Below are 21,937 nucleotides of genomic sequence, written 5' to 3'. Positions count from 1 at the left end.
CTTTGAAAATTCAAAATTCAATTCAAATTTAAAAACGAATTTTTATGAATATATATATATATATTTGTATATATTATGTTTATGTATGGTGTATGTTTGCATAATGTATCCACTTTCACAATAGATAATAAATTATAGCTACATTACAAATAATTAATTAATAATATTAATTAACAGTCAATAAGCGCAGTAAAATTGCATTTTGTATTAATGTTGTAGGTATGCGAACGCCGTTCGTTATCAGTTTATCTTTCTTTAAACTTAACAAAAACAATATAGAGAGAAAAACAAAACAAGTTAGATTTAAAAAAAAAACCGTAATCGTAGTAATTTAAAAAAATGATTACTGCTTAAAAAAGAGAAAAAAAAAACAAGAAAAACATCCAAAAAGTAAATTTAACAAAATACTATCATTATGCAAATGCATACAAATATATCTCTTGCTTTCTATGTATGCATGTATATATTTATGTATGTGTGTGCATGTTTGTTTGATTTTTTTGGATGCTTTTGTTGCATACGTGTTGTGTGTTTTACATAAAATATTGACTAAATTGTAGATCAACGAATGTCTCTATGTACTCTTCACATGCTGCTGCTAGCACACGTTTGTATGTGTGTATTGGTGAGAGTCTCGATTTACAGCTATAGTTACAGCACAGGCACTTGGCGCACGTATGTATACATATATCTATATATGTATATCAATCGTTATCAAAGAATTTAAAACAATAACAATTACCAAACATAAGTACACCCGCAAAAAAAAAACAATTTTCAATTATTTGCTGCGGGTCGCCTAATAACTAACAACAAGTGCTGGTGATTGTTAAATAAAGTGGGCACGGGTGTGGATGTGGATTGCCTTTGCCGTTGGAGTTGGAGTTGGAGTTGAAGTTGTAGTCTGATCAGTTGATGCTGCACAGCCTTTTGCTAGTTCGAGTTGCTCAGCTCAGTGCTATTGGCAGCAACTTCGGCTAAAATGAGTAGATCTGAGGTAGAGGTGACATCGTAGTTGGCTTGCTCATACACAGACGCTGAGGACGATGATGATGAGGACAATGGTGATGACAACACACTGTTCTCCTGGCCTGCTATAGCAACTGCTGTTGTGGCCGTTGTTGTCACTGTGGCAGGCTGCGAATTCGACTGCACCTGTGACTGATTAAAGTAGTAGCAACCGTTGATTGTCAACGGCAATATGGAGGCCACCTCCAGCTCAATGGCGCTGACATCGCGACGTGTAATGCTCTCTTTGCGCGCCTTGCGTTTCTGACTGCCCACAGCGGCTGCTGCAGCCGCCGCTGCCCTGGCGCGCATGACTTCATATATTTGCTTGCTGTTGTTGCTATTCCGGGGCGTCTGCTGCTGCTCACCTTTAGTGGTGGTGATTGCGCCGCTCGTGCCTGTGGCACTGCTGCTGCTATTCGAGTTGCGCACCTTTTTGCTGCTGGTAAACTTCTTCTTTTTCTTGGTGCTGCGCTTGCGCTGCAAATACGAATCCAGACTCAGTGCTGGCAGCTCTTTAATGCGTTCCTCCAAATCAAAATCAGCCGCAGCAACATTTACGTCACAATTGTTGCTGACAGCAGCAGCGTTGTTGTTGCCCAACGCCAGTTCCAACAGTTGGCAATCTGTGGGTGCTGTTGTTGGTGATATAGGCGGCGTGTTGCTGTTGGCGTCCAAGGTGCCGCTGCCGCTGCCACTGCCTCCGCTGTTAAGACGGCACTTGTTGCTCTTTTTGGCCACAGCGGCTAATTGGCCTGAGTTAATGAGCTCCTGATAGATCTTGCCCTTGCACGATCGTGATGTTTTCATCTTTTTGCTCGGCGAGCCGCGTTCGCCCTCCTCGCTGGAGTTACTGGCGCTGTCTACCACACGGACTTGTGTGGTGCGCTTATTGCTGTTGTTACGATTGTTATTATTATTGTTGTTGGTTTTACATGGCATGGCATGGCTCATAAACTGTGAGGTTTCGCTCAGAGCCTGCTGCAGCGCGTAGTCCTTGTATTGCGAATTATTTCCCTTATTGCTGCCACTTAGCAATGCACTCAATTCACCCATTTGCGTCTCATCTGCAAACTTGAATGCAACATCAGTTGACTCCCAATGTAATTGCTGTTGTTGGTGTTGTTGCTGCTGCTGCTGCAGCAGCTGTTGTTGTTGTTGGTCCTCAGTTAGCTGTGTGGTGGCTGCATTGCTGGGACGCGTTGCAAGCGTGCGCAAGGGCGGAGCTGGCAACTTGTACCATTTAAAGTTGGGATTGGCATTGAAGAAGGCGTCCTTGTTCTATAATTAAATAAGCATAAATTAATATTGATAGTAAAGCAAAGTGTGTATAAATAGAATAGACAGAACATGAGTCAACGCGACAGTATGAAAATGAGCGAGATAGATAGATAGAAATAAATGTGGGCGTTGTGATAAACAAACAAAATACTTAGTTTTAATTTATTTTGCATATTTGCACATTGGTCTTTTATTTGTTATTTCTATTTTCTGCATTACATAGAAATTAATAATAATTGCTGGGTGCAAAGTTCTTTTAAGCGTTTTGAACAAAGAGATCAACAAAATCTGAATCTAACAATAGATTTCTTATCTTCTCCATTTCTTATCAGGCGCTTTTATTATATTTGAAGCTCTATTCCTGTTGTATTTCCTTAATGCAATCTATATAATCGATCACTTCTTGTATAGTTCTTTATTTATTAATGCCTCTACTTAATCCAATAAAATCAAAAAGACTATATCTGTTGCCTATCATAGCGAATATTATGTCAGCTTACCTGTTGTGCCAGATCGGTAAAACATTGTTTCTCCAACTCATCCAGTGCGGCCCACCAATCCCCCAGGATTTTAGTAATTGCTCTAAATAATGTAATGGAATAACGCAATTTAGAAGAATTTTTGATTTGGCTCTGATTTGGGCCTAGTTTACCGATTTTCCAAGGACTTGTAGCGCTCCTTGACAATGGCACGATGGCGTTTGCAGAATATGAGAAATGCATTCATGGGACGGCGTGCATGATGCTCTGGCCGCATATACTGTTCAACAGTTATTGATTGCTGCAGCATTTGCATTTGTTGTTCTTGTTGTTGTTGTGGTAAGGCCGGTGGCACTGTGACAACATCGACTTCGACATGCTCCTCCGAATCTTCATCGTTGCCTTGCTTGGAGCTAATGGGCACATTAGCGTTATGCTTTTTGTGTGTTTGCTTAATAATAATATCATGATCATCATCATCATCGACATGCACATGCAATTCAGTATCCTCTTCATCATCATCCTCCCCCTCGTCATCATCCTCATCATCTTCAACCTCACCTCCATCGTCAGTTTGGAGTTTGGCATAATTGTGCACATCTTCAATCTGTCGAAAGGCATTTTCTTGGTCTTCAGTACGTTGCTTTTGTTGTTGGGGATGCTGCTGATGTTCAGGCTGCTGATGCTGCTGCTGCTGTGACATTGTCAATACTTCAATAAAGGCACTTTTGGATATTGCTCTTGCTGTTACGGTTGTTGCTGCTGGTGCAGGCGATTGTTGCTTATCTTTAATGTTGCTTGACTGTACGTTGCTGACTTGAATGCGCTGCGGTTGCGATGACTCTTTGGTGCTGGCTGAGGTGCTTAGATTAACTTTTCCTGATTTTCCACTTGACAACCAATTAATGGCTATCCCTTTTTGTTGTTGCCTTTGCGGTTGTTGTTGTTGATGATGTTTTTTTGGATAAGCCATTATAAAATGTTTCGTATCCACTTCGCCCTGTGTTATTTTAAACATTTTTGCTGTTGTTACTGGGGCGGTTATGTTGATAATTTTGTGGCTTTTGTGCTCATTTATTCCAGTTGTTATTGTTGTTGCTGCTGGCGTTTCAATTGCTGTTGCTGTTATTATTGCTGTTGTTGTTGTTGCTGCTGACATTGGTTCGTGTCCTGAATAAATTTTAAGGCAGTTATTCTTATTGGTGTTGCTATTACAATGGATCTTATTAGCATTATCATTGCCATTTATCTTATTGTTGTTTTTATTATTCTTGCTGTTGTTGTTGTTGTAGTTAAAGTGCAGAGTTATTGCAGTAGTAGCAGCTGTCGCAGCACCTGCAGCTGACTGCGAGCTGGCAACACTAAAACCGTTGATCATATTATTAACACCAGAGCGCGCTCTAATTGTAAGTGTAATTGTGTTCAACGTCCTGGTTCAGTAGCATGTATTGGTTTCAATTGATATTGGTCGTGGCTGAAATGCAGAAAAAAAACACAAATAGCACAATTAAATAAAAGTATGAATTTCACAAATCCATGTCACAGTATGGGTGTAAGTGTGTGTAGATGACTGATAGAGCTGCCAGGTAGCTGTAAAATTCGATCTGGCAGCACTATGCTTAGTTGTTTACGTGAGTAGGAGTGGGTGGCTAGTGAGAGCGAGAGCCAAGTGAGCGCGCGCTAAATGATATTTGCAATCGCTCATTTTACATACGTATGTATGTATGCATATATGTATGTAGTATGTATGTACGTATGCGTGTGCGCTAAACACTAGCAACCACAGAGAGAAACGAAGAAATAATACGTATCAGCTGTGTGACGTTTGACGTTTTATGTTTGCCATTGGCACTGACGCGCCTGTTAGTCGCATAACAAAAATAACATAACATACGCACACACACACAAAACACTCATATTAAATACATATGCATGTATGCGTGTACATTTGATAATTCGTTCAGAGCATAAAAATATTCAAGATAACAAAAACAAAAAGGGACCAACAAACTTGCATACAATTTCAATTTACATTCACTCTCGCTTTCATTTGGAAATTTTAAATAAATTACACATGCACACAGCCACACACACACATATATACATAAGTATCTACGTATGCAATACACAATTGCAAATGTGTGCACGAACAATGCACAAAAATTTAAACATACATTATACATATGAATGTATACATATGTATATGTAAGTATGAAAGTTTATATAAACGTAAATTGCACTTAAAAGTTTAGTTCAATTTCTGTTTGGTGTATGTTTTCATGAACTAATATACGTACATATGTACATATTTACAAATAAACATAACTCGAGCGAACGCAATGCAAAAACACAACAGCGGGGGACAACCGTAAAGGCAACTACGCAGGGCGAAAAAGTTTCCAATTCCCATTGGCAAATAATTTTGCATTTCACAACACTGACTGCTCAAATTGGCAAAAACACTGCAAGTTCACTGCAAGTGTCTGATTGGAATCAATTATAAACAAAATAAACTTTACTACATTATTTAACAGTCATTTTTCGGATTCTCGTTGACGCTCACCGACTTTGATTCTACGAGTATTGCACAATTTAATACAACAACAATGAAAACTAATAGACACTATATTGCGAGCACTGCTACGTGTACAGCTGTTGACGTGCATGTATGAATAGGTGAGAGTGCGAATGCGCGCAGTTTCTGCACATACATACATACGTCAGTGTTTGTGTGTGAGTGTATGTATGCAACCATACATATGCATATTATATGTGTATAGAGATGCCGATGTCATTTGCCTTTATTTTGAAACTTGATTGTGATGATTGTTTGTATGCGTGTGCGAGAGTAGAGAATGTTGCTTAATTGTTGTTGTTGGTTTGATCTACAAATGTATTAATTTAAAAGGTTCCCAATACACTGCGTGGCGTTGCCACCTGACGCACTTTATAACAGCAAAAACTGCAGTTACAGCGCAGCTGTCAGCTGTTATGTATCTTGTTGCTTTGTTGTTGTTGTTGTTGTTGTTGTTGTTGGTTCAGCCGTACACGGTCAAGGCCAAAGCGAAGACTGGCAAACACTGCTCTGTGGGGCGGTTGGAAATGGGGTGCAGAAGAAACTGGCAGTTGGCGCCTCAACGTAACCTTCAAACAATAAATTCTTATTCTAGATTCATTGCATTTTCAGGTTAGGTTCAATTATTTAGGCATTAAAAATTAATAAATACAGCAATGGAACTGACGTTACGATGCGCTCCAAATGTTGCTTTTTGTGCACACAAAAAATAATTTTATTTAAATAATTTCATTTTGACAGCAAAGCACATAATAGATACGAATGTATTTTAAATGCATTTATACATTGATCCGAGTAGATATAAAAGCACACACATACAGATGTATATAAAAGAAATTATACATATGCATGTACATATACATTTGAACAACGTAAGCACGCGCACACACTCGTGCATACCTACACACATACACTAAAGCACATACTCATACAGACACAAAAACAGCTGATGACGTTTGTTATTTTGTTCGCGCTGATTATATTGTGCGAAGAAATTGAAGTGAGAAAAAAGCAAAGAACACGGCATTATGTATTTAGAAAAAAATATTATGACAATTTGTTCAATGAAAACCATATTGATTGAATGGCGCATTAATAAAGGACACTTTTAAATTAATCATTGAATTAAATCATTTACTTTTCAATATTTATCTCAAACTTTATATCCGTGTATTCGCCAACAGAATCAAACTTAAATTGCTCTTGTTTAATTAAATTTCAATGTTGATGATGTCAAATGAGAATGAAAACTAACTTGACTGTTTTTGTGTTGTGGCGGACAAACAGAGGCAAAAAGGCAACGGCAACCCGACTGTGTTTCGTTCAATTGAGCGCAGCAGCAAGCAAAATAACGAAATGTATTTGTTTTTGCTTTTGCCTGTGTTTGTGTTTGTGTTTCCGCTCTAGCTCTCCCCGCCATCCAACAAGTACGCACACACACACACACACACTCTCGCATAGGAGGCTATAAGCTCTGTCGCTCGGAGTCGCGCGCTGAGAGTATCTTTATCTTAGTTGTTGTTGTCATTTAATATAGAAGACTCTCTCTGACTCTCTTGCACTTGCGTGCGGGGTTCAAGACTCAGCTGTTTGGGTTTCTGCTGCGCCTGCCTTTCATACATGTATGTACATAATATATTGTTGTTGATGTAAAAACAAGTGCAGCTGATTTTCATTAGGCAATAATAAAATTTGTGTACATTGACACATACAAACAGACGTTTAATTTAAATATTTGTCATTTGGGTAAATACAGTTGTACTTGCATTTAAAACATATGTATCTAAAATAATACACATGTAGATGCTTGCAACGTTCATCTTAAGCTCTTTAACCTCTGACATTTCAGTAAATTTGTAACATTTAGAATGCACATACATACATACATACATATATAGCTGTATGTATTGAAATGTTGCATAATAATTTTAACAGTTTTGCTCAATATTTTTATTTCGTTTGCATTGTGCAGTTGAGTCTGCCTCGCTCTTCCTTGCCTATACAGCAAATCAGAGGCACAATGTTATTATTTTTCAAGGTCACCAACACATAGACAGCATTAGAAGCGCATATGCCTCCAAAGCGTCCCCACCGTCACCCACCGACCATCAATTAGTTACTCTCCGCACTGCTTTGCTCTCTCACAGTCTTTCTCTATTAATGATTGGGGGCTCTCGCAAACAAACTTTACCGGGAGCAAGACACAAGCAGACCAATTTCTACATCTGATACGTTCATGTTACCTGTACAGTGGTGTATCTGTATATATATGTGTGTGTGTGTGTGAATGAGCTTGTGGATAGACTACGCTGGCAACGGGAAGATACCGTTATGACAATTCAATGTATTTTGTGTATGCGTGCTAGTTTTCAGGGTCAGGGAAATTCGATTTTTATTCCGACAACACATACATACATACATCACATGTTGTTGTAGGCTGTTGCTTTGCTCGGCTTTAATTTAAGATAATGATAATTCGTTTAAAAAGAGCGACAATAGTGACGGCTATTAAATAATGTGCACAAATGTTAATGAACTGCTCAATCAGTGAATAATTCAGAATATATGTACATACATACATTGTTGATGATCTACATATATGTATATATACATATGCATATATTATCTTTTAAGCATAATGCACTGTACGTATACTATATACAGAGATATAAGCACGTAAACAAAAGAATATATGTAGACAACAACAAAATTGCTTTTCTTAAAGAAAACACTGCCAAAGCATAAATAATATACATACATACATATACAAACTGATAAGACATTTTACCAGTACGATAGTACTTGCCGATAGGCAAGCGGAACAAAAGAGCGAGAAACAGAGAAGAATTAATCAAATGCTGCTGTATGAATATTCGCGATAAACATTCTTGTGACTGCTGCACTCAAATACAAACAAATTTAATTATGCTATGTATGCTTATGTTTGTTTGTGTGCAGCTGCAGTCTGACCGCTCTTTTATCATAACTTCACGCTAGTTTGAAATGGGCTCGCTCTTAAGCTGAGCTCTGTTAAGTTATCGATTGATCGATAGCACTTACCCTGAGTGGACGCTTCAGCTGTCGCTCTGGTAGTTTGCTTGGATCAGCGTTTTATTAAATGCGACCATTTGGGATTAGCGCTTGAGCACATCGATGAATGTCTCGTGTGGCACGCGTATGTTGGCAAACATGCGCATCTTTTTCTTGCCCTCCGCCTGCTGGCGTAACAGCTTCATGCGCCGCGTCACATCGCCGCCGTACTAGAGAACAATTAATTATTATTATGTTTTGCTTTATGGCAATCACATGAGCAACTCACCAGCTTGGCAGTGACATCCTTGCGGTAGGCCTTGATGGTTTCGCGAGCCAGCACCTTGCTGCCGACGCACGCCTGTATAGCAATTTGTACCATTTGCTTGGGTATCAATTCCTTTAACTTGTACACCATGTGGCGTGCCACACCTGTGGCCTTGGATACGTGCACAATGCGGCACAGCTCCTCCACGGGTCGACTATTGAGATGTATATCCAGGCGTACCAAGTTTGTAGAATGATAGCCATGATCTTCGTAGCTAAAGCTGGCATATCCGGAGCTCAGCGATTTGAGGCGATCGTGAAAATCCAAGATAATTTCGCTTAAAGGCAGCACGTACTTCATGAGTATACGCGATTCATCAATATTAACGGAGCTCTGTTGTACACCGCGTCGTTCCACGCACAGACCTATAATCTGTCCGACGTACTCAGTGGGTGCAATGATGGTGCCAAGCACGAGTGGCTCAAAATACTCTTTAATGCTGGCGGGTTCAGGTAGCAGCGCTGCATTCGATATTTCCAAAGTATCTCGTCCATGTTGCTTTATCAGCTTAGGATTGCGCAGCACAATGCGATATGTGACCGAGGGCGCCGTAATAATGGGCTCAGCACCATGCTCCTGCTCTAAGCGTTGGCAGAAGACCTCCATATGTAGCAGTCCTAGAAAACCCAAACGCCAGCCTTGGCCCAGTGCTGGGCTGGAGTCTACGTTGACTGTGACCGCCGAATCATTGAGCACCATTTTGTCAATAGCGCTACGTAGTGCCACATGCTTGGACTGGTCCACGGGAAAGATGCCGGCAAAGACCAGCGGCTGTTGTGGTTTATAGCTGCCGGCTGCCAGCGCAGACTCATGCTTCAGATGTATAGTGTCGCCAATAATGGATTCTTTACTGTTCCGCATATTGCAGGCCACCAAGCCCACCTGGCCAGCCTGTAGACACTCCACGGCGCACTCAGCAGGACGCAGCACAGACAAACTCTTGACGGGATACGTCTTTTTGGTAGCCAGTGACTGTATATCCTGACCCACTGACAAATGTCCGTTGAGCACATAAATCAAATTTAATGCGCCCCGATATTTGTCAAACCAGCTGTCGAAAATGAGTGCACGAAATGCGGACTCGCGCTGCACGCTCGGTGACGGAATGCGCTCTATTACGCGTTGCAGTACCTGCTCAACGCCAGTGCCCAATTTGGCAGAGACACGCAATACTGTATCGGGCTTAATGCCAAACAGCAGCTGCATGTCCTTGGTAACCTGATCCGGATTCGCGTGCTTTATGTCAATCTTGTTGAGCACGGGCACCACCGCCAGCTGACGCTGCGTGGCTAGATGATAATTGGCAACTGTTTGCGCCTGCACGCCATGACAGGCATCCACTAGGAGTATGACGCCATCACAAGCCGCCAGCGAACGTGATACCTGCAATGCATAAAAGGTTAGTGGGGGAATCTTTTAAAGAGAGGTTAAAAAAAAGTACTTCATTAGAGAAGTCCACATGTCCAGGCGTATCAATCAGATTGAGCAGATATAGTTGATTGTTGAATTTGTAGAATATGGACGCTGTTTGTGCCTTCACTGTTATGCCGCGTTCACGCTCCACTTGCAGATTATCGAGCACCTGATGCTGACCTGCATTGCGAGAAATGGCGCCAGTGAGCTCCAGTAGACGGTCAGCGAGCGTGCTCTTGCCATGATCCACATGCGCTATGATGCTAAAGTTGCGAATACGTTCCACTGGTATCTCATTGAACTGCCGCATCAATGCATGCTGCTCCGCAACTTCGCTGGATTTCTCTTCGAAGCAAACTGAGCTTTTGCAGATAAAACGGCATGCTGTCCAGCGCTGGCTGCTGCAAAGACCGCTTGCGCGTAGTAAAGTCTTAAGCATCATTCTCCAGTTCCTATCCCATTTCCTTTTTTCACTTGCAATCAAAACTCAACCGGCTGTAATTGTTACCGCACAACATGTGAGTTTGAAGTATGGGCCTGCCAACTCATTTTAATTGATATTAAGTGTGACCGTATGCTGGGTTGCTCAGCAGGCTGACTGCGCTGACAAAGAAGACGCGGACTACTAGACGGTTTAAATTCAAATTTAAAAACTACTGTAATTTGTTAGCAAATTAAGTCAAACGCGCATAGTTTACAAATTGTATAAAAAGCATATATTTTAAAGAAGAAATATGTATATATATATATATATATAAAGTATTAATTTGTTCATACACAGATACAGATATAGGATAGGAATAATTCACATTACATTAATAATGCGCTTGAGTTTGACTTTAAGCAATTGCATGCATAGAATTTATACAAACACAAGTACATAGATAAAGCAGTTAAAGCCTTGTTCATAATCATTTACAAATATAATAGTTAAAAGCTGCAATAGTTTAATGTCCAACTCAAATTCATACATTGATTTATGTACGCGTTTTATAAGTATTACAATAGTTATTAAAAAAAAAGAGTACTTAATGTAACAGATGTTATGCCAAAGGCGTTTTAGGTTTCGAATCAGTTTAACATTGAATGGAGTTTTTTTGTTTGGTTTTCGTTGATTGACTTAACTTAAAAGATTGCGTTACATGAAGTACAACACACAACAAAAAAATACACATAATTTATCATTAATATCGACGAGGCATGTCTCTAAATACATAATAGGAATACAGTTTTTTTATGTTCAGTTTATATAGGAGTGATATGAATAATTGTGTGTGTTTGTTTATGAGATTTGAATTATCTTTCGAGGTTGCATTTGCATGCATTTTACTTGTATGCATGTGTGTGAGTGTGTGTATAAAAATCACGATATTTAAATACATAGTAATATGTTTTACATATATTTACATATATGCATAAATAGAGTATATATATATATATATGTGTATATAATAAAATGCCAAAATTAAACAATTGTACGCAAAATTCGCAATCGCAACTTAAAAACTGCATACAAAATATATATCTGTATATATATGTTTATATTAATATGTAAATTGCACAAGCGTGCGCTACTTTCCCTCTATATTTCTCTCTCTTTATCTCTCTATCTCTTTCTCTTCAACTATGTATATAAAAATTCTTAAATTTTGTTTCTTGCTTTGTTTGCTTACTATACCATCTTCATCCCTGCTGTGTGTATATGTGTGTGAGAATCGTTGAGGCAAGCACCTGTGGGAGCGTTCGAAGTCCCATTTCCATTCCCGATCTCACTTGCACTCACTTCTGTGCCTGCATGCGTGCCTGCATCTGCGCCAGCATTTCCTGCATACGCCGCAACTCGGCCTCCTTCTCTTGCAGTATGCGATCCTTTTCATTGAGAACACTGCTGACACCTACTTGGGTGGGCCCATTGTGATCCCGATCCGATTTGATGCCGTTCTCTTTGCCTTTAATACCCTTGGCCAGACGATCGGAACGATAGTTCTCATAATGCACCTCCTGTGTGACCTCCTGCAGATCCTGCATGTGCGTGATGAGCATGGTGCGTAGCTTGATAAAGTCACAATGCTCGGGGTTCTCAACCTCAACCACGCCCCAGGGATATAAGCGACCACGCACCTTTTTGCCCTTGACCTCAAGCAAAGTGTTGGCGCCGCAGACGGCGAAAGGCACTGCTTCCTTTAATTGCTTAACTTGCTCCTTATAGTCTTCGTCCTCATCGGAATCACAGTCTGGCAGTGGATAAATCTTAATGCCATGGCTTTCAATCTCCTGCATAATGCGGCATTTCAAGCGTAATATCTCCTTCTTAGTTATACAATCCGCCTTGGCTATAACGGGCACTATGTTCACCTTCGAGTGCAGCTTTTTCATGAACTCCACATCCAAGGGCTTAAGACTGCAATTCAAACCTATTAATAGGCTGTGTAAGCGTAGGGAAATCATTAACATACCCATGTCCAAATGGTGATATAAAGTAGAAACAACAATGTATGCGATTGTCCACAATGTTCCGACGATTAAGGCCGCTCTCATCTTGGAGAAAACGTTCGTATTGCTCATCGATGTACTCGAGTATGGCACTAAAACTATTTGAATTGTCAATGGCGTCACCAAAGCCAGGCGTGTCCACAACGGTCAGACGCAGCTTCACACCGCGTTCCTCAATCTCCACTGTCGACGCTTCCAGCTTAACTGTCTGCATTTGTTTCTCTGCAAGGCGAATACAAATACATATGTAACTATGGTAATCATAAAACTTGGACTCGGAAACTTACCTACGGCATCGGGTATAATGCGTTCCGGATATAAATCGGTTAGAAAGAGACTATTGACCAGTGTGGATTTGCCCAAACCAGATTCACCCACAACCATAAGCGTAAATTCAAAGCCTTTTTTAACAGACTTTCGATGCACTTGGTTTGGAAGATTGGCAAACCCCACATAGCCGGGAGTCTCGATGCTTGAAAACTGCAACAATAACAACAACAGTTAAGATCAATTAAAATCAATTGAGCAAGATATTTTTTTGGTGCAAGCGGGCAAATATTTTGAATGCTAGACACGCGCGAGTTTCACTTTGCATTACAACATGTACTATGTATGTATGTGTACATATATTTATGCAGTTAAAACAGTGAAAACAGTAACAATGCTTTGTACGTACACACGTACATATGTAGGTCATTTTGGCAGTAAATAGTTAGAGGGCGACGACTCCTGCTTTTGTTTGCCGGCTTATGAATCATTCGGCTGCAGTTTTTTAAGTTTCTTGCACTAAATTAACATTGCACAGTCACTCAACATATGCATGTGCATCCAAAATATGCAGTTGTATATGTGTGCGCGTGTGAATAAGTGTGTGTGTTCTGTTGCACATCCTAAGCCGCGAGCACAGAACGCCATTATTAGTATAGGGAAGCGGCTTAAGCACCGCTGATTTAAAGCCGCGCCCTATATACATATGTCTGCTCACTTATCTCTCACATTTCTTGTAGCACTCGCGTTATATATTGTAAATGCATATTTGCATACGCAAAGACAACAATGCACATTACTTACGCCCTTGGTATCAGCCATTTTTAAAAAACAAAAATATAATGACGAACAGAATAAATTGTTCAGAATAAGTTCTATTGAACTACTTATTCAGTTGTTCCGTAGCTCAGTTGCTAGTTCGTTTTGTTCAGTTGTTCGCTCGTTCATTTGAGCACACTATTATATCGTTTATAATTGAGAATTGAAAAATTTGGTATTCATTATTTAAATGAGTGACAATTAAAATTAGATTAGATTCTAATAGAAAATTAAACAGTTCTGTAGAATATTATTTAGTTGATTAAGCTCGCAGCAAATAACCGAGTATCATCTGCAATAATGTTATGTGAGCAAACATATTTTGCGACGAGTTGGCAGCACCGAATCTTTTACCGTCTTTTTTTAAATGTTTTTTTTTCATTTAAGACTTATTTTAAACCTGTCTTTTATAACTGGTAGTACTTTATTTCTTTTTTTTTATATAAACAATAGACATATTTCTGATGCACATGCACTTAAATACAATATAGATTATGGTTGAAATCATAGATTGATAGGTTCAAGAACAGGCCGCTGCACTATTACAATTATATATGTTCATTTTTATGGTTTTTGGAAATACATATGTACATATATGTATTAATATACGACTGCAACTGCAGCGCTAACTACTTTTATAGTATACAAGGTATATATAATATATATATATAATATATATATATATATATATATATATATATATATATATATATATACGTATGTACATATATTTATATGCATAAGTGTACGTATGATGTTGATAAGACATCGACTAGAATATGCAATAATGAAACAAGACAAATTATTATTATTATATATCGCTTTGTTTCACGAACTATGCAATTGAACACCGAATTAAATTAAAATGGCAACTGCAGAGTAATACATATACATACATATATAACTTTTGCTTTGATTTGTTTATAGTTTTTCGTTTTTTTTTTGGTAAGTTACGATTTGAACTAACGCACACGGTTTAACACAACCCTTGCAACCCGTACCCCTTCTGATAAGTTATTAGAATACCGACCTATGTTATCAGACGCGGCGCATGCAATCCGTGGACATTCTCAATGGGTGGACAGTGTGTAGCGCCAGGTGGTCCCCAGTCGTGCAGGCCACGCGAATTGGCCAATCTATGTGTAAGCCGATGGGCAATGCTAAAGCCACCACTACCTTCCAGCTGCGTCAGCACTATGATCACTTGTCTATGTGAAAGAAGGTGAATAATAAGATGAATTAATTGATTGCAAAAAGATATTTATATATGCGGCAGACTTACCTCTGCAGCGGCGGTACCGAGTCCACTGTCTTGAGCTCACCACGTGTGGACACCACATTATAGCTCTCCTGGCAGTCACACTTGACATGTATCCACTTGTTTTCATGCCGATTTTCCACCATGACCACCAATCCAGCCCAGCCCTTGAATCAGAAGAAAAAAAAAATTAAAAATGGTGTAATGCTTAGTCAAGTGGCCTGTTTACCTTGGTTAGATAGTAAGCCGTCATGCCCTCGCGACCCTCATGTCGCTGTCCCTTGGTCAAGGTCAGGCTGATAATAGCGTCAGCAAGCAAATGGGGCGAGGGTGTAATCTGCTCCACAAGCAATCGCTTGGAGCTATGTATGGCTAGAATGCACTGTGGATATTGATGCGGATCTTCGATACCCGTGTGCCAGTGATTGAAGGCGAGGCAAACAAGCAAATAGATATCACGCTCCAGCATCTTGTGGCAGCCCACAAAACCACGCACCTGTATATGAGGTAGGATAAGAATAAGTAGAGCAGAATTCGGGACTGGTAGAGTAGACTCACCTGACGCTTGCTATGCTCGACGAGCCGTCCAATCTCTGGCGCCGCCGGCGAACGAGTGCGAAATATAACAACACACAGATCGAGTTGAGAGCGCTGTGACTTTTCCGAGTTGCGCTGACCCTCCTGGAAGAGCGTAAACTCAGCCTCCGTGGGCTCGAGCACGGTGAGCAGCACACAGGAAATTGAGCAAAGTGGTTGGAGCGTGCCCTGCAGACGCACTTCGTTCCACCCAGAGCGCACCTTGCAAATGTCAATGCAATCAAAGTAGTTGAGCACATCCTCAAAGGATATCCAGAAGACTCCCTCCGAGGCGCCATGCGGCATGAGCGCGTCGCGCAGATCATCTGTCCAGAGCGACGAATCATCCGACCAGTCGCCGCGCCAGGAATAATGGCCCCAAGGATTGCGCAGCTTCAACAGCCGATGTCCTTGTATGTCCTTCACATCCAGCACGGAGTAGGCATGACGTGGACGTAGTCCCTTCTGCTGATACTCATCCTCATCGACTTTCATGTTGCCACCACCGCAGCTTGCGCCCATAAGAAAGCGCACACAACGTGAGCTCAGCAATTGCGCCCAGATCAAATCCTTATCGAGCTCATCCTCGCTGGGCATGGGTAGCGAACTGGCCTGCAGTGGAATGCTCTCACAGGGCGCGCCCGTCAACGTGGCTAAACCCTCGATGGCGCGTCCCGAGACAAGCGCTTCGTAGCACCCATGGATTTTGGCTACTGCCTTCTCGATGAGCGGCACCCAGAGCTGCTTGCGCTTGGCCTGCGAGTAAACCAAATGTCCACGCTTATCGCAGGGCAACAGGTCATCCACCAGCACTGTGGTCCACTTGCCATCCTTGCATAGACGCACCTGGTAGGCGCCCTGTGCGCATATTTCCTTTGTTACCAGCACCTCCTTGACTAGATCCTCGCGCTCTGCAAGCACAGCCAACGCGCTCAGCAACCAGCAATTGCCCAGCACTCCCTGGCAGATATCCGAGGGCAACGGCGTGCGAAAGACAGCCCACGGCGGATATGCACCGCCATCGCAGTTAATCTCATGAGGACGTCGCCACTGCACGACTGGATTGCCGCCATCGGCAGCGCTGGCGGCTGGATTATAGTAGAGGCTCTTGGGCGCCGGCGGAAAAGAATCATCCACAAATAGCTCATTGTTATCTCGACAGTATTGTATAATGTTCTGCCATTTGGTTAGCGCTTCGGTCTCCTCCAGCTGGCGCAGGTTCTCCATCAGCTTGCTCTCCTGCCGGATTTCTGTAAGAGCAGCAACGCGCAGCGATTTGCGCGCCAGCTCATTGGTTAATACTGCATTGACCAGACCACGCGGACTCGAGCAGATCTCACAGACCACAGAGGCAGCGCAGTTATCATAGGTGCAGGCTGGACATTGCCATTTCTTAACGCCACTGCCAGCAGCTGCAGTGCACTGTAGATTGTATGAGGAGCTGGAGCTGGGCGCAATCGACGGCGGCAGCGCTAGGCCGGCTATGGAAATGTTGCGCGGCACAATGGAGCCGCCCGTGCTATGGCGCTTGGGTATGGCACCCGAGGAGCTGCGTTGCAGCTGCTGCTGCAACTGTTGACTAGAGGTAATGCCCCCCGCTGCAGCAGCTGCGGCTACCGCTGCTGGCAGTGGATTGATGCGGGGTGAGGGACTGCGCGAAGTGCGATGGGGTGGTAGCTGCAGCTGGCTGCTCTGTTCGCCGCTGGTCTGTGTGCTAGCTATATCCTGCTCCTCATACGACTGCCCATCGGGTCGTTCACGCACTGTGCCCACGGGCAGCGGCAGCAGACGCAAGGATTTACAGGCGCTGCACACGCCGACGGAGAGCGAATTCTTCAAGGTGCAGTGACTGCATTGCCAGAACTCGCCCTTGCGCAGCGTCATGTCCTCAATGGAGGAGATGCTCTTGAGCTTAGAGCCACCGCAGACAACACAGGCCATGGCTGTGGAATAGTTAACCAGCGTGCATTTTTTACAGGTCCAAGGCTCGTCGCTGCGTGGCTCGAGCTGTATGGCAGCCAAAGCTGAAAGGCAATAGGGAATGAATAGTGAGAATTTAACAATTTACTTTGGAGCGTATTTTAGAGTACTTACCCGCTATTTGCTCTGGCAGCTTATTGGAAGTTGTTGCTGTAGGTGTTGTTGTTGCTGTTGGTGGTGTGGTTGCCGTCGTCTCACACATTTCACAGGCCTCGGACCAGAGACGATTGTAGGCATAGGAACATTTGCTGCACGTCCACATCTTGTTTCTGCTGCCCTGCAGCATTGAATGTGGTTTATTGTCGTTGCGTATGGCTGCTGTTGCTGCTGCTGCTGCAATGAGGCGATTGCTGGCCGCTGCTGCCTCATGCGTGCTGCTACTAAATTCAAATACACATTAATTGCCAATTATTTTAAAGAAACATTATATGCACATGTATTAGCTTTGAGTAAATAAAAACCATAAGCCGCTATAAAATAAAATGAGTGTTGATTTGCACATAAAAGAACTAAGAACAGAATCGCACACACACACACTCTCACACACACGAAGGTGCCTGCAAAGCGCAACAAGCAGTTGGGCTTAACACTCCAATGGCGAAAAGTAAAAACACTAAACAAGCAGCCGATTGAAATTAAAATATTAACATAAAATAAATTATGGTAAATTTATTAATTTATAATTTACAAATTGATTTTTATAAGCTGCAAAAAATAAGCAATACACACATGTGGTTGTTAGAGGGTTAAGGTAGTGAGCAAGTGCCAAACGATAACGGAAAGATAAGCACGCACTCTCTCTCCTACTCACACACGCACACACACACACACACACATATACTCATGCTTGCAATTGGTGCAGCAATTGGAAAACTATAAGACTAAGCAACAACATAAAAAGCAAGTGCAAAAATTAAGTCGAGTCAAGTAAAACTCAAAGCTATAACACACACACACACACACACGGATATACTATATACATATGTGTATATGTGCGTAGCAAATTAATTTACAAATCAAGTGCAAAATGTATGACTAATGGCAATAATTAAAAGCATTTACGACGCCAGCGAAATATTTGATAAGAAAAAAATAAAAACAAAATAATGAATGTATATTTTGTATTCCATACATTTTCGATTCAGTCGTTTTGCGCGGTCCCTTCCACACCTTGGCGTATATTGAGTGCTCTGAAGCATTATAAAAATCACTTGTTGTTACTAATGCTGCCGTTGCGGCTGCCGATGAGATGGACTCTAACTCATCGCTGTTTGATTCGCTGCTCAGCTCTGCTGTAGTTGGTTCGATGCTATTTTCAATAAGTTCAAAGCTACTATTGTTACTATTCTGATTGCTATTGTTGTTAGCATGAAGCACTGAGGATGCGTTTGCTGTTGTTGTTTCTCTCTTTTTATTGAGCTTGTGCTGTTTGTTCACCTGAGCATAAATCGGCATTATGGAGTCTGTTTTTATTTGATGTTGTTGTTGTTGTTGTTGTTGCTGCTGCTGATGTTGCAATTGTTGTTGCTGCTGCTGTTGGATAGCAATACATTCATTTTCATACAGCTGCTGATGCATTTTATTGCTATGGCTGCTGCCGCTGTTGTTGTTGCTGCTGCTGCTACTGCTGCTGCCGTTGTTGCTGCTGCTGACGCTGTTGGCTTTGCTGCTGCTGCTACTACTGCTGCTGCTGCTGCTGTTGTTGATGTGGTTGTTATTGTTGTTGTTGTTGTATGTTTTATCACAGTGCTGCATTATGGCTGCGTTTTGTTGCTTATTGATGTGGCGTGCTGCTGCTCCGGCGGCGGCTACTGGCGGCGTGGGCGTGGGCTCTGCCCAATCATTAACCGCTATAAAAACGCCGTTACGCGGTATAGTAAACTGTGAGCTGCCCGCCACGCTCGCTGGTACTGCGCTGACTTTGCTTGACGCAAGCTCCGACTTGAGCTTGGGCTTGTGCTTCGCTGCAGCAGCAGCCACAGCCGCAGCCGCAGCTGGCGTTGGAAGCGCAACGGCGTTGGCTTTGCCTGATCGCGACAGCGTGGTGATGGTAAAATTATATTTCTTTTTGGCACAGCCCTCGCGCAGTACTTTGTTGTTCAGATTTCTGTTGTTGTTGTTTTGCTTGCGTCGACAGAACGTATCGTTGGCAATGGCGAAGCGCGAATTACTGCAGGCGATGGGCGCCGCCGATGTGCCTGCAATAGAGAGAGATAGAGAGAGAGAGAGAGAGAGAGAGAGAGAGAGAGGAAGTCATGTCAAGGGCAAAAGCGTGCCAAAAGCTTATATTTACTCACTGTTCTTCTGTTGTTGTTGTTGTTGTTGCTGCTGCTGCTGCTGCTGATAGCTTATTTGACTGGCATCAATGGGCAGATTAAAGATATCCTTGCTCAGCTTGCTGACGTAACAAATGTGACAGCTGCGACCCGATGCCGAGGACGCGGCAACAAACGAACTATAAGCTGCGCTATTGGCGCTTGATGAGCTCTTATCGATGGCGGTGCTTAAGCTTTGCGTGCGTCGTATACAAGAGTTCTTACGCGCCTTGGCGTGTCGCCTATTGGAATGATGTTGAATATCCAACAGCGACTGCTGTTGCTGTTGCTCCTGTATTTGCTGCTGCTGCTCCACTTCACGTTGCAGCTCCTGTTGCTTATCATTCAGTTGCTGCTGCTGTTGCTGTTGCATATCCAGCTCATGCCGTCGCGTGCAAAGTGTCTCCTTGTAGATGGGCGCCAGATAGCTGACCGTGTCACAGATGACACAGTGCCATGTTACCGAATTGTTATCCGTGTCGCATGCGCGACAGATCCAGCGACGATTTAACGCCGGATTTGAAAAATGACGATAGAGTTCAATGGAGCTTTTGATATATTTACGCGTCTCCTCGCAGTCCACACAATTTCCGGGCAAATTCTGACTATTGCGTTGTGGACGCTTCAAGCAACCACGCAGCAGCGACTTGTACACATGTCCATGTGACGCCTGCCCCTGACCTAAGCCGTGCTTGTTGTTGTGCTCATTTCTGAAAACATATGGGGGATAGACAGAATGTTGACGAAAAACACACACTCACACACACAGCTATTTATATTTTTCCAACTAATTCTATCTATATTTCAATTATGAAAATATTTCCTAACAATTTTTTAGCTGCTAGCAAGCTGCGTGCCAAGCACGTACTACTAACAGACAAAAAGTCTAATCAATAAAATTGTAAACAATGTTTGTTGGGGCTATGTTTTAAATCGATTTTCCCAAAAATACTACGCATACATATGTAAGCAGGCTACATACAAACATATGTATATATATACCAACATATGTATGTATGTATGCTAGTTTTTGCTTTGTTATTCCTTTTTTTTTGGCTGGCCAGCTTTGTTGTTGTTGCTACAGCAGTTACTTCAATTGTTGTTGTTGTTATTGTGTACACAAAAAAACACACACACACGCACTTGCACTCTTAGATACAGAGCAAACGACAGAGGAGAGACTGAGAAAGAAAGCTATACACCTGATCACACGCACACACATGTAATTCATATTGTTTTCTATGTAACTGTAAAAAGTTAACTACTACACCCACACCACACACACGGCCCACTCTGCGTTCTGCGTAATATCGCTTACCTGGCCACAGGTCTATGCTTATCAACAATTGACGCGACATCCACCTCCTCATCACATTCGTCGGCCAGCTCTGTCACAGGCTCCACCACCCCCGTTGTTGTTGCGCTCAAGTTCTGCAATTGGTTTTCATTTTGTCGTCGCTGAATTTGTTGTTGTTGCTGCGGCTGCTGCAATTGTTTCTGCTGCTGCTGTTGTTGTTGTTGTTGCTGATGTACCCAAGTACCTTGGCTTCTCGACGACGATAATGTTGCGGTAGGACTGGGGAACACTCTTCGTACGGTGCCACAATTATAGCATTTAAGTGATTCGGTTGGATTTATTGTGTTGCACTTGGCACACGACCACTGTAGTACCGATGATATGGTGCCCATATTGCAGAGATAACTTAACAAAAATTCTTTGAGATTCACACATTCAATCCGATGCGCACAATTCTCGCTGGCTGTTGTTTATGGCGAGTGAGGTATACAGGCCGTTTGAGAAGAAGGGGCAGGGCCGGCTGGTTGGCTGGCTGGCTGACTGGAAGGCGGGGGGAATCGAGACCGAGACCCACTAAAAGCTTTGATGCTGTTGGGCGTTTGCAGGTGCTGGCATTCACAGCCTGCAATTGTCTATTGCATTAAACTCGCGCCCGCGCCTCAATTTAATATTTTTAACTGTTGCACCACAACACATATTTAGTATAGAAGAATACACCGGAATCGGCAGGTATTATCCGCAAATTGCGTGCGAGCAGTGCAGTAATAAAACATTCCTATTGATCCGGGCGAGATGCAACAACCACATATCATCCACAA

General features: G+C 42.2%; 4 protein-coding genes across 7 annotated transcripts; all 4 read right to left on the bottom strand.

Moving 5' to 3' along the window:
• Positions 1 to 473: 473 nt before the first annotated feature.
• On the bottom strand, positions 474 to 3,845 carry LOC108606314 (putative mediator of RNA polymerase II transcription subunit 26). The gene is made up of 3 exons (XM_017996319.1): positions 2,942 to 3,845; positions 2,790 to 2,871; positions 474 to 2,289 (listed from the first exon to the last, which is right to left on the bottom strand). Exons 1-3 carry the CDS (start codon positions 3,784 to 3,786, stop codon positions 934 to 936), a joined length of 2,283 nt encoding a protein of 760 aa, XP_017851808.1. The 5' UTR covers positions 3,787 to 3,845; the 3' UTR covers positions 474 to 933.
• Positions 3,846 to 3,881: 36 nt separating this feature from the next.
• LOC108606316 (translation factor waclaw, mitochondrial) lies at positions 3,882 to 10,616 on the bottom strand. Of its 2 annotated transcripts, none has more exons than XM_017996325.1 (4): positions 10,143 to 10,616; positions 8,663 to 10,084; positions 8,404 to 8,603; positions 3,882 to 4,242 (listed from the first exon to the last, which is right to left on the bottom strand). In XM_017996325.1, the coding sequence occupies exons 1-3, from the start codon at positions 10,554 to 10,556 to the stop codon at positions 8,478 to 8,480; spliced, it is 1,962 nt and encodes a 653-aa protein (XP_017851814.1). In that variant the 5' UTR covers positions 10,557 to 10,616; the 3' UTR covers positions 3,882 to 4,242; positions 8,404 to 8,477. The 2 variants fall into 2 exon arrangements, with proteins under 2 accessions (XP_017851814.1, XP_017851815.1); XM_017996326.1 differs by lacking the exon at positions 3,882 to 4,242 and adding an exon at positions 5,897 to 5,912.
• A 974-nt stretch (positions 10,617 to 11,590) lies between these two features.
• Positions 11,591 to 13,764, bottom strand: LOC108606317 (septin-1). Its single transcript, XM_017996327.1, has 4 exons — positions 13,679 to 13,764; positions 12,895 to 13,087; positions 12,571 to 12,829; positions 11,591 to 12,515 (listed from the first exon to the last, which is right to left on the bottom strand). The coding sequence occupies exons 1-4, from the start codon at positions 13,694 to 13,696 to the stop codon at positions 11,894 to 11,896; spliced, it is 1,092 nt and encodes a 363-aa protein (XP_017851816.1). The 5' UTR covers positions 13,697 to 13,764; the 3' UTR covers positions 11,591 to 11,893.
• A 674-nt stretch (positions 13,765 to 14,438) lies between these two features.
• On the bottom strand, positions 14,439 to 21,822 carry LOC108605200 (calpain-D). Of its 3 annotated transcripts, none has more exons than XM_017994794.1 (8): positions 21,141 to 21,822; positions 19,805 to 20,532; positions 18,640 to 19,705; positions 17,622 to 17,884; positions 15,510 to 17,551; positions 15,181 to 15,447; positions 14,976 to 15,118; positions 14,439 to 14,901 (listed from the first exon to the last, which is right to left on the bottom strand). In XM_017994794.1, exons 1-8 carry the CDS (start codon positions 21,509 to 21,511, stop codon positions 14,724 to 14,726), a joined length of 5,058 nt encoding a protein of 1,685 aa, XP_017850283.1. In that variant the 5' UTR covers positions 21,512 to 21,822; the 3' UTR covers positions 14,439 to 14,723. The 3 variants fall into 3 exon arrangements, with proteins under 3 accessions (XP_017850283.1, XP_017850282.1, XP_017850284.1); XM_017994793.2 differs by having other exon boundaries at positions 17,622 to 17,887; positions 21,141 to 21,821; XM_017994795.1 differs by lacking the exons at positions 18,640 to 19,705; positions 19,805 to 20,532 and having other exon boundaries at positions 17,622 to 17,887; positions 21,141 to 21,814.
• Between the last annotated feature and the right edge of the window lie 115 nt (positions 21,823 to 21,937).

This window comes from Drosophila busckii, chromosome X (assembly GCF_011750605.1).
Source record: "Drosophila busckii strain San Diego stock center, stock number 13000-0081.31 chromosome X, ASM1175060v1, whole genome shotgun sequence".
NCBI classification, from domain to species: Eukaryota; Metazoa; Arthropoda; class Insecta; order Diptera; family Drosophilidae; genus Drosophila; species Drosophila busckii.
The sequence above is the reverse complement of the archived record's forward strand: the minus strand, read 5'-3'. Positions and strand labels throughout refer to the sequence as shown.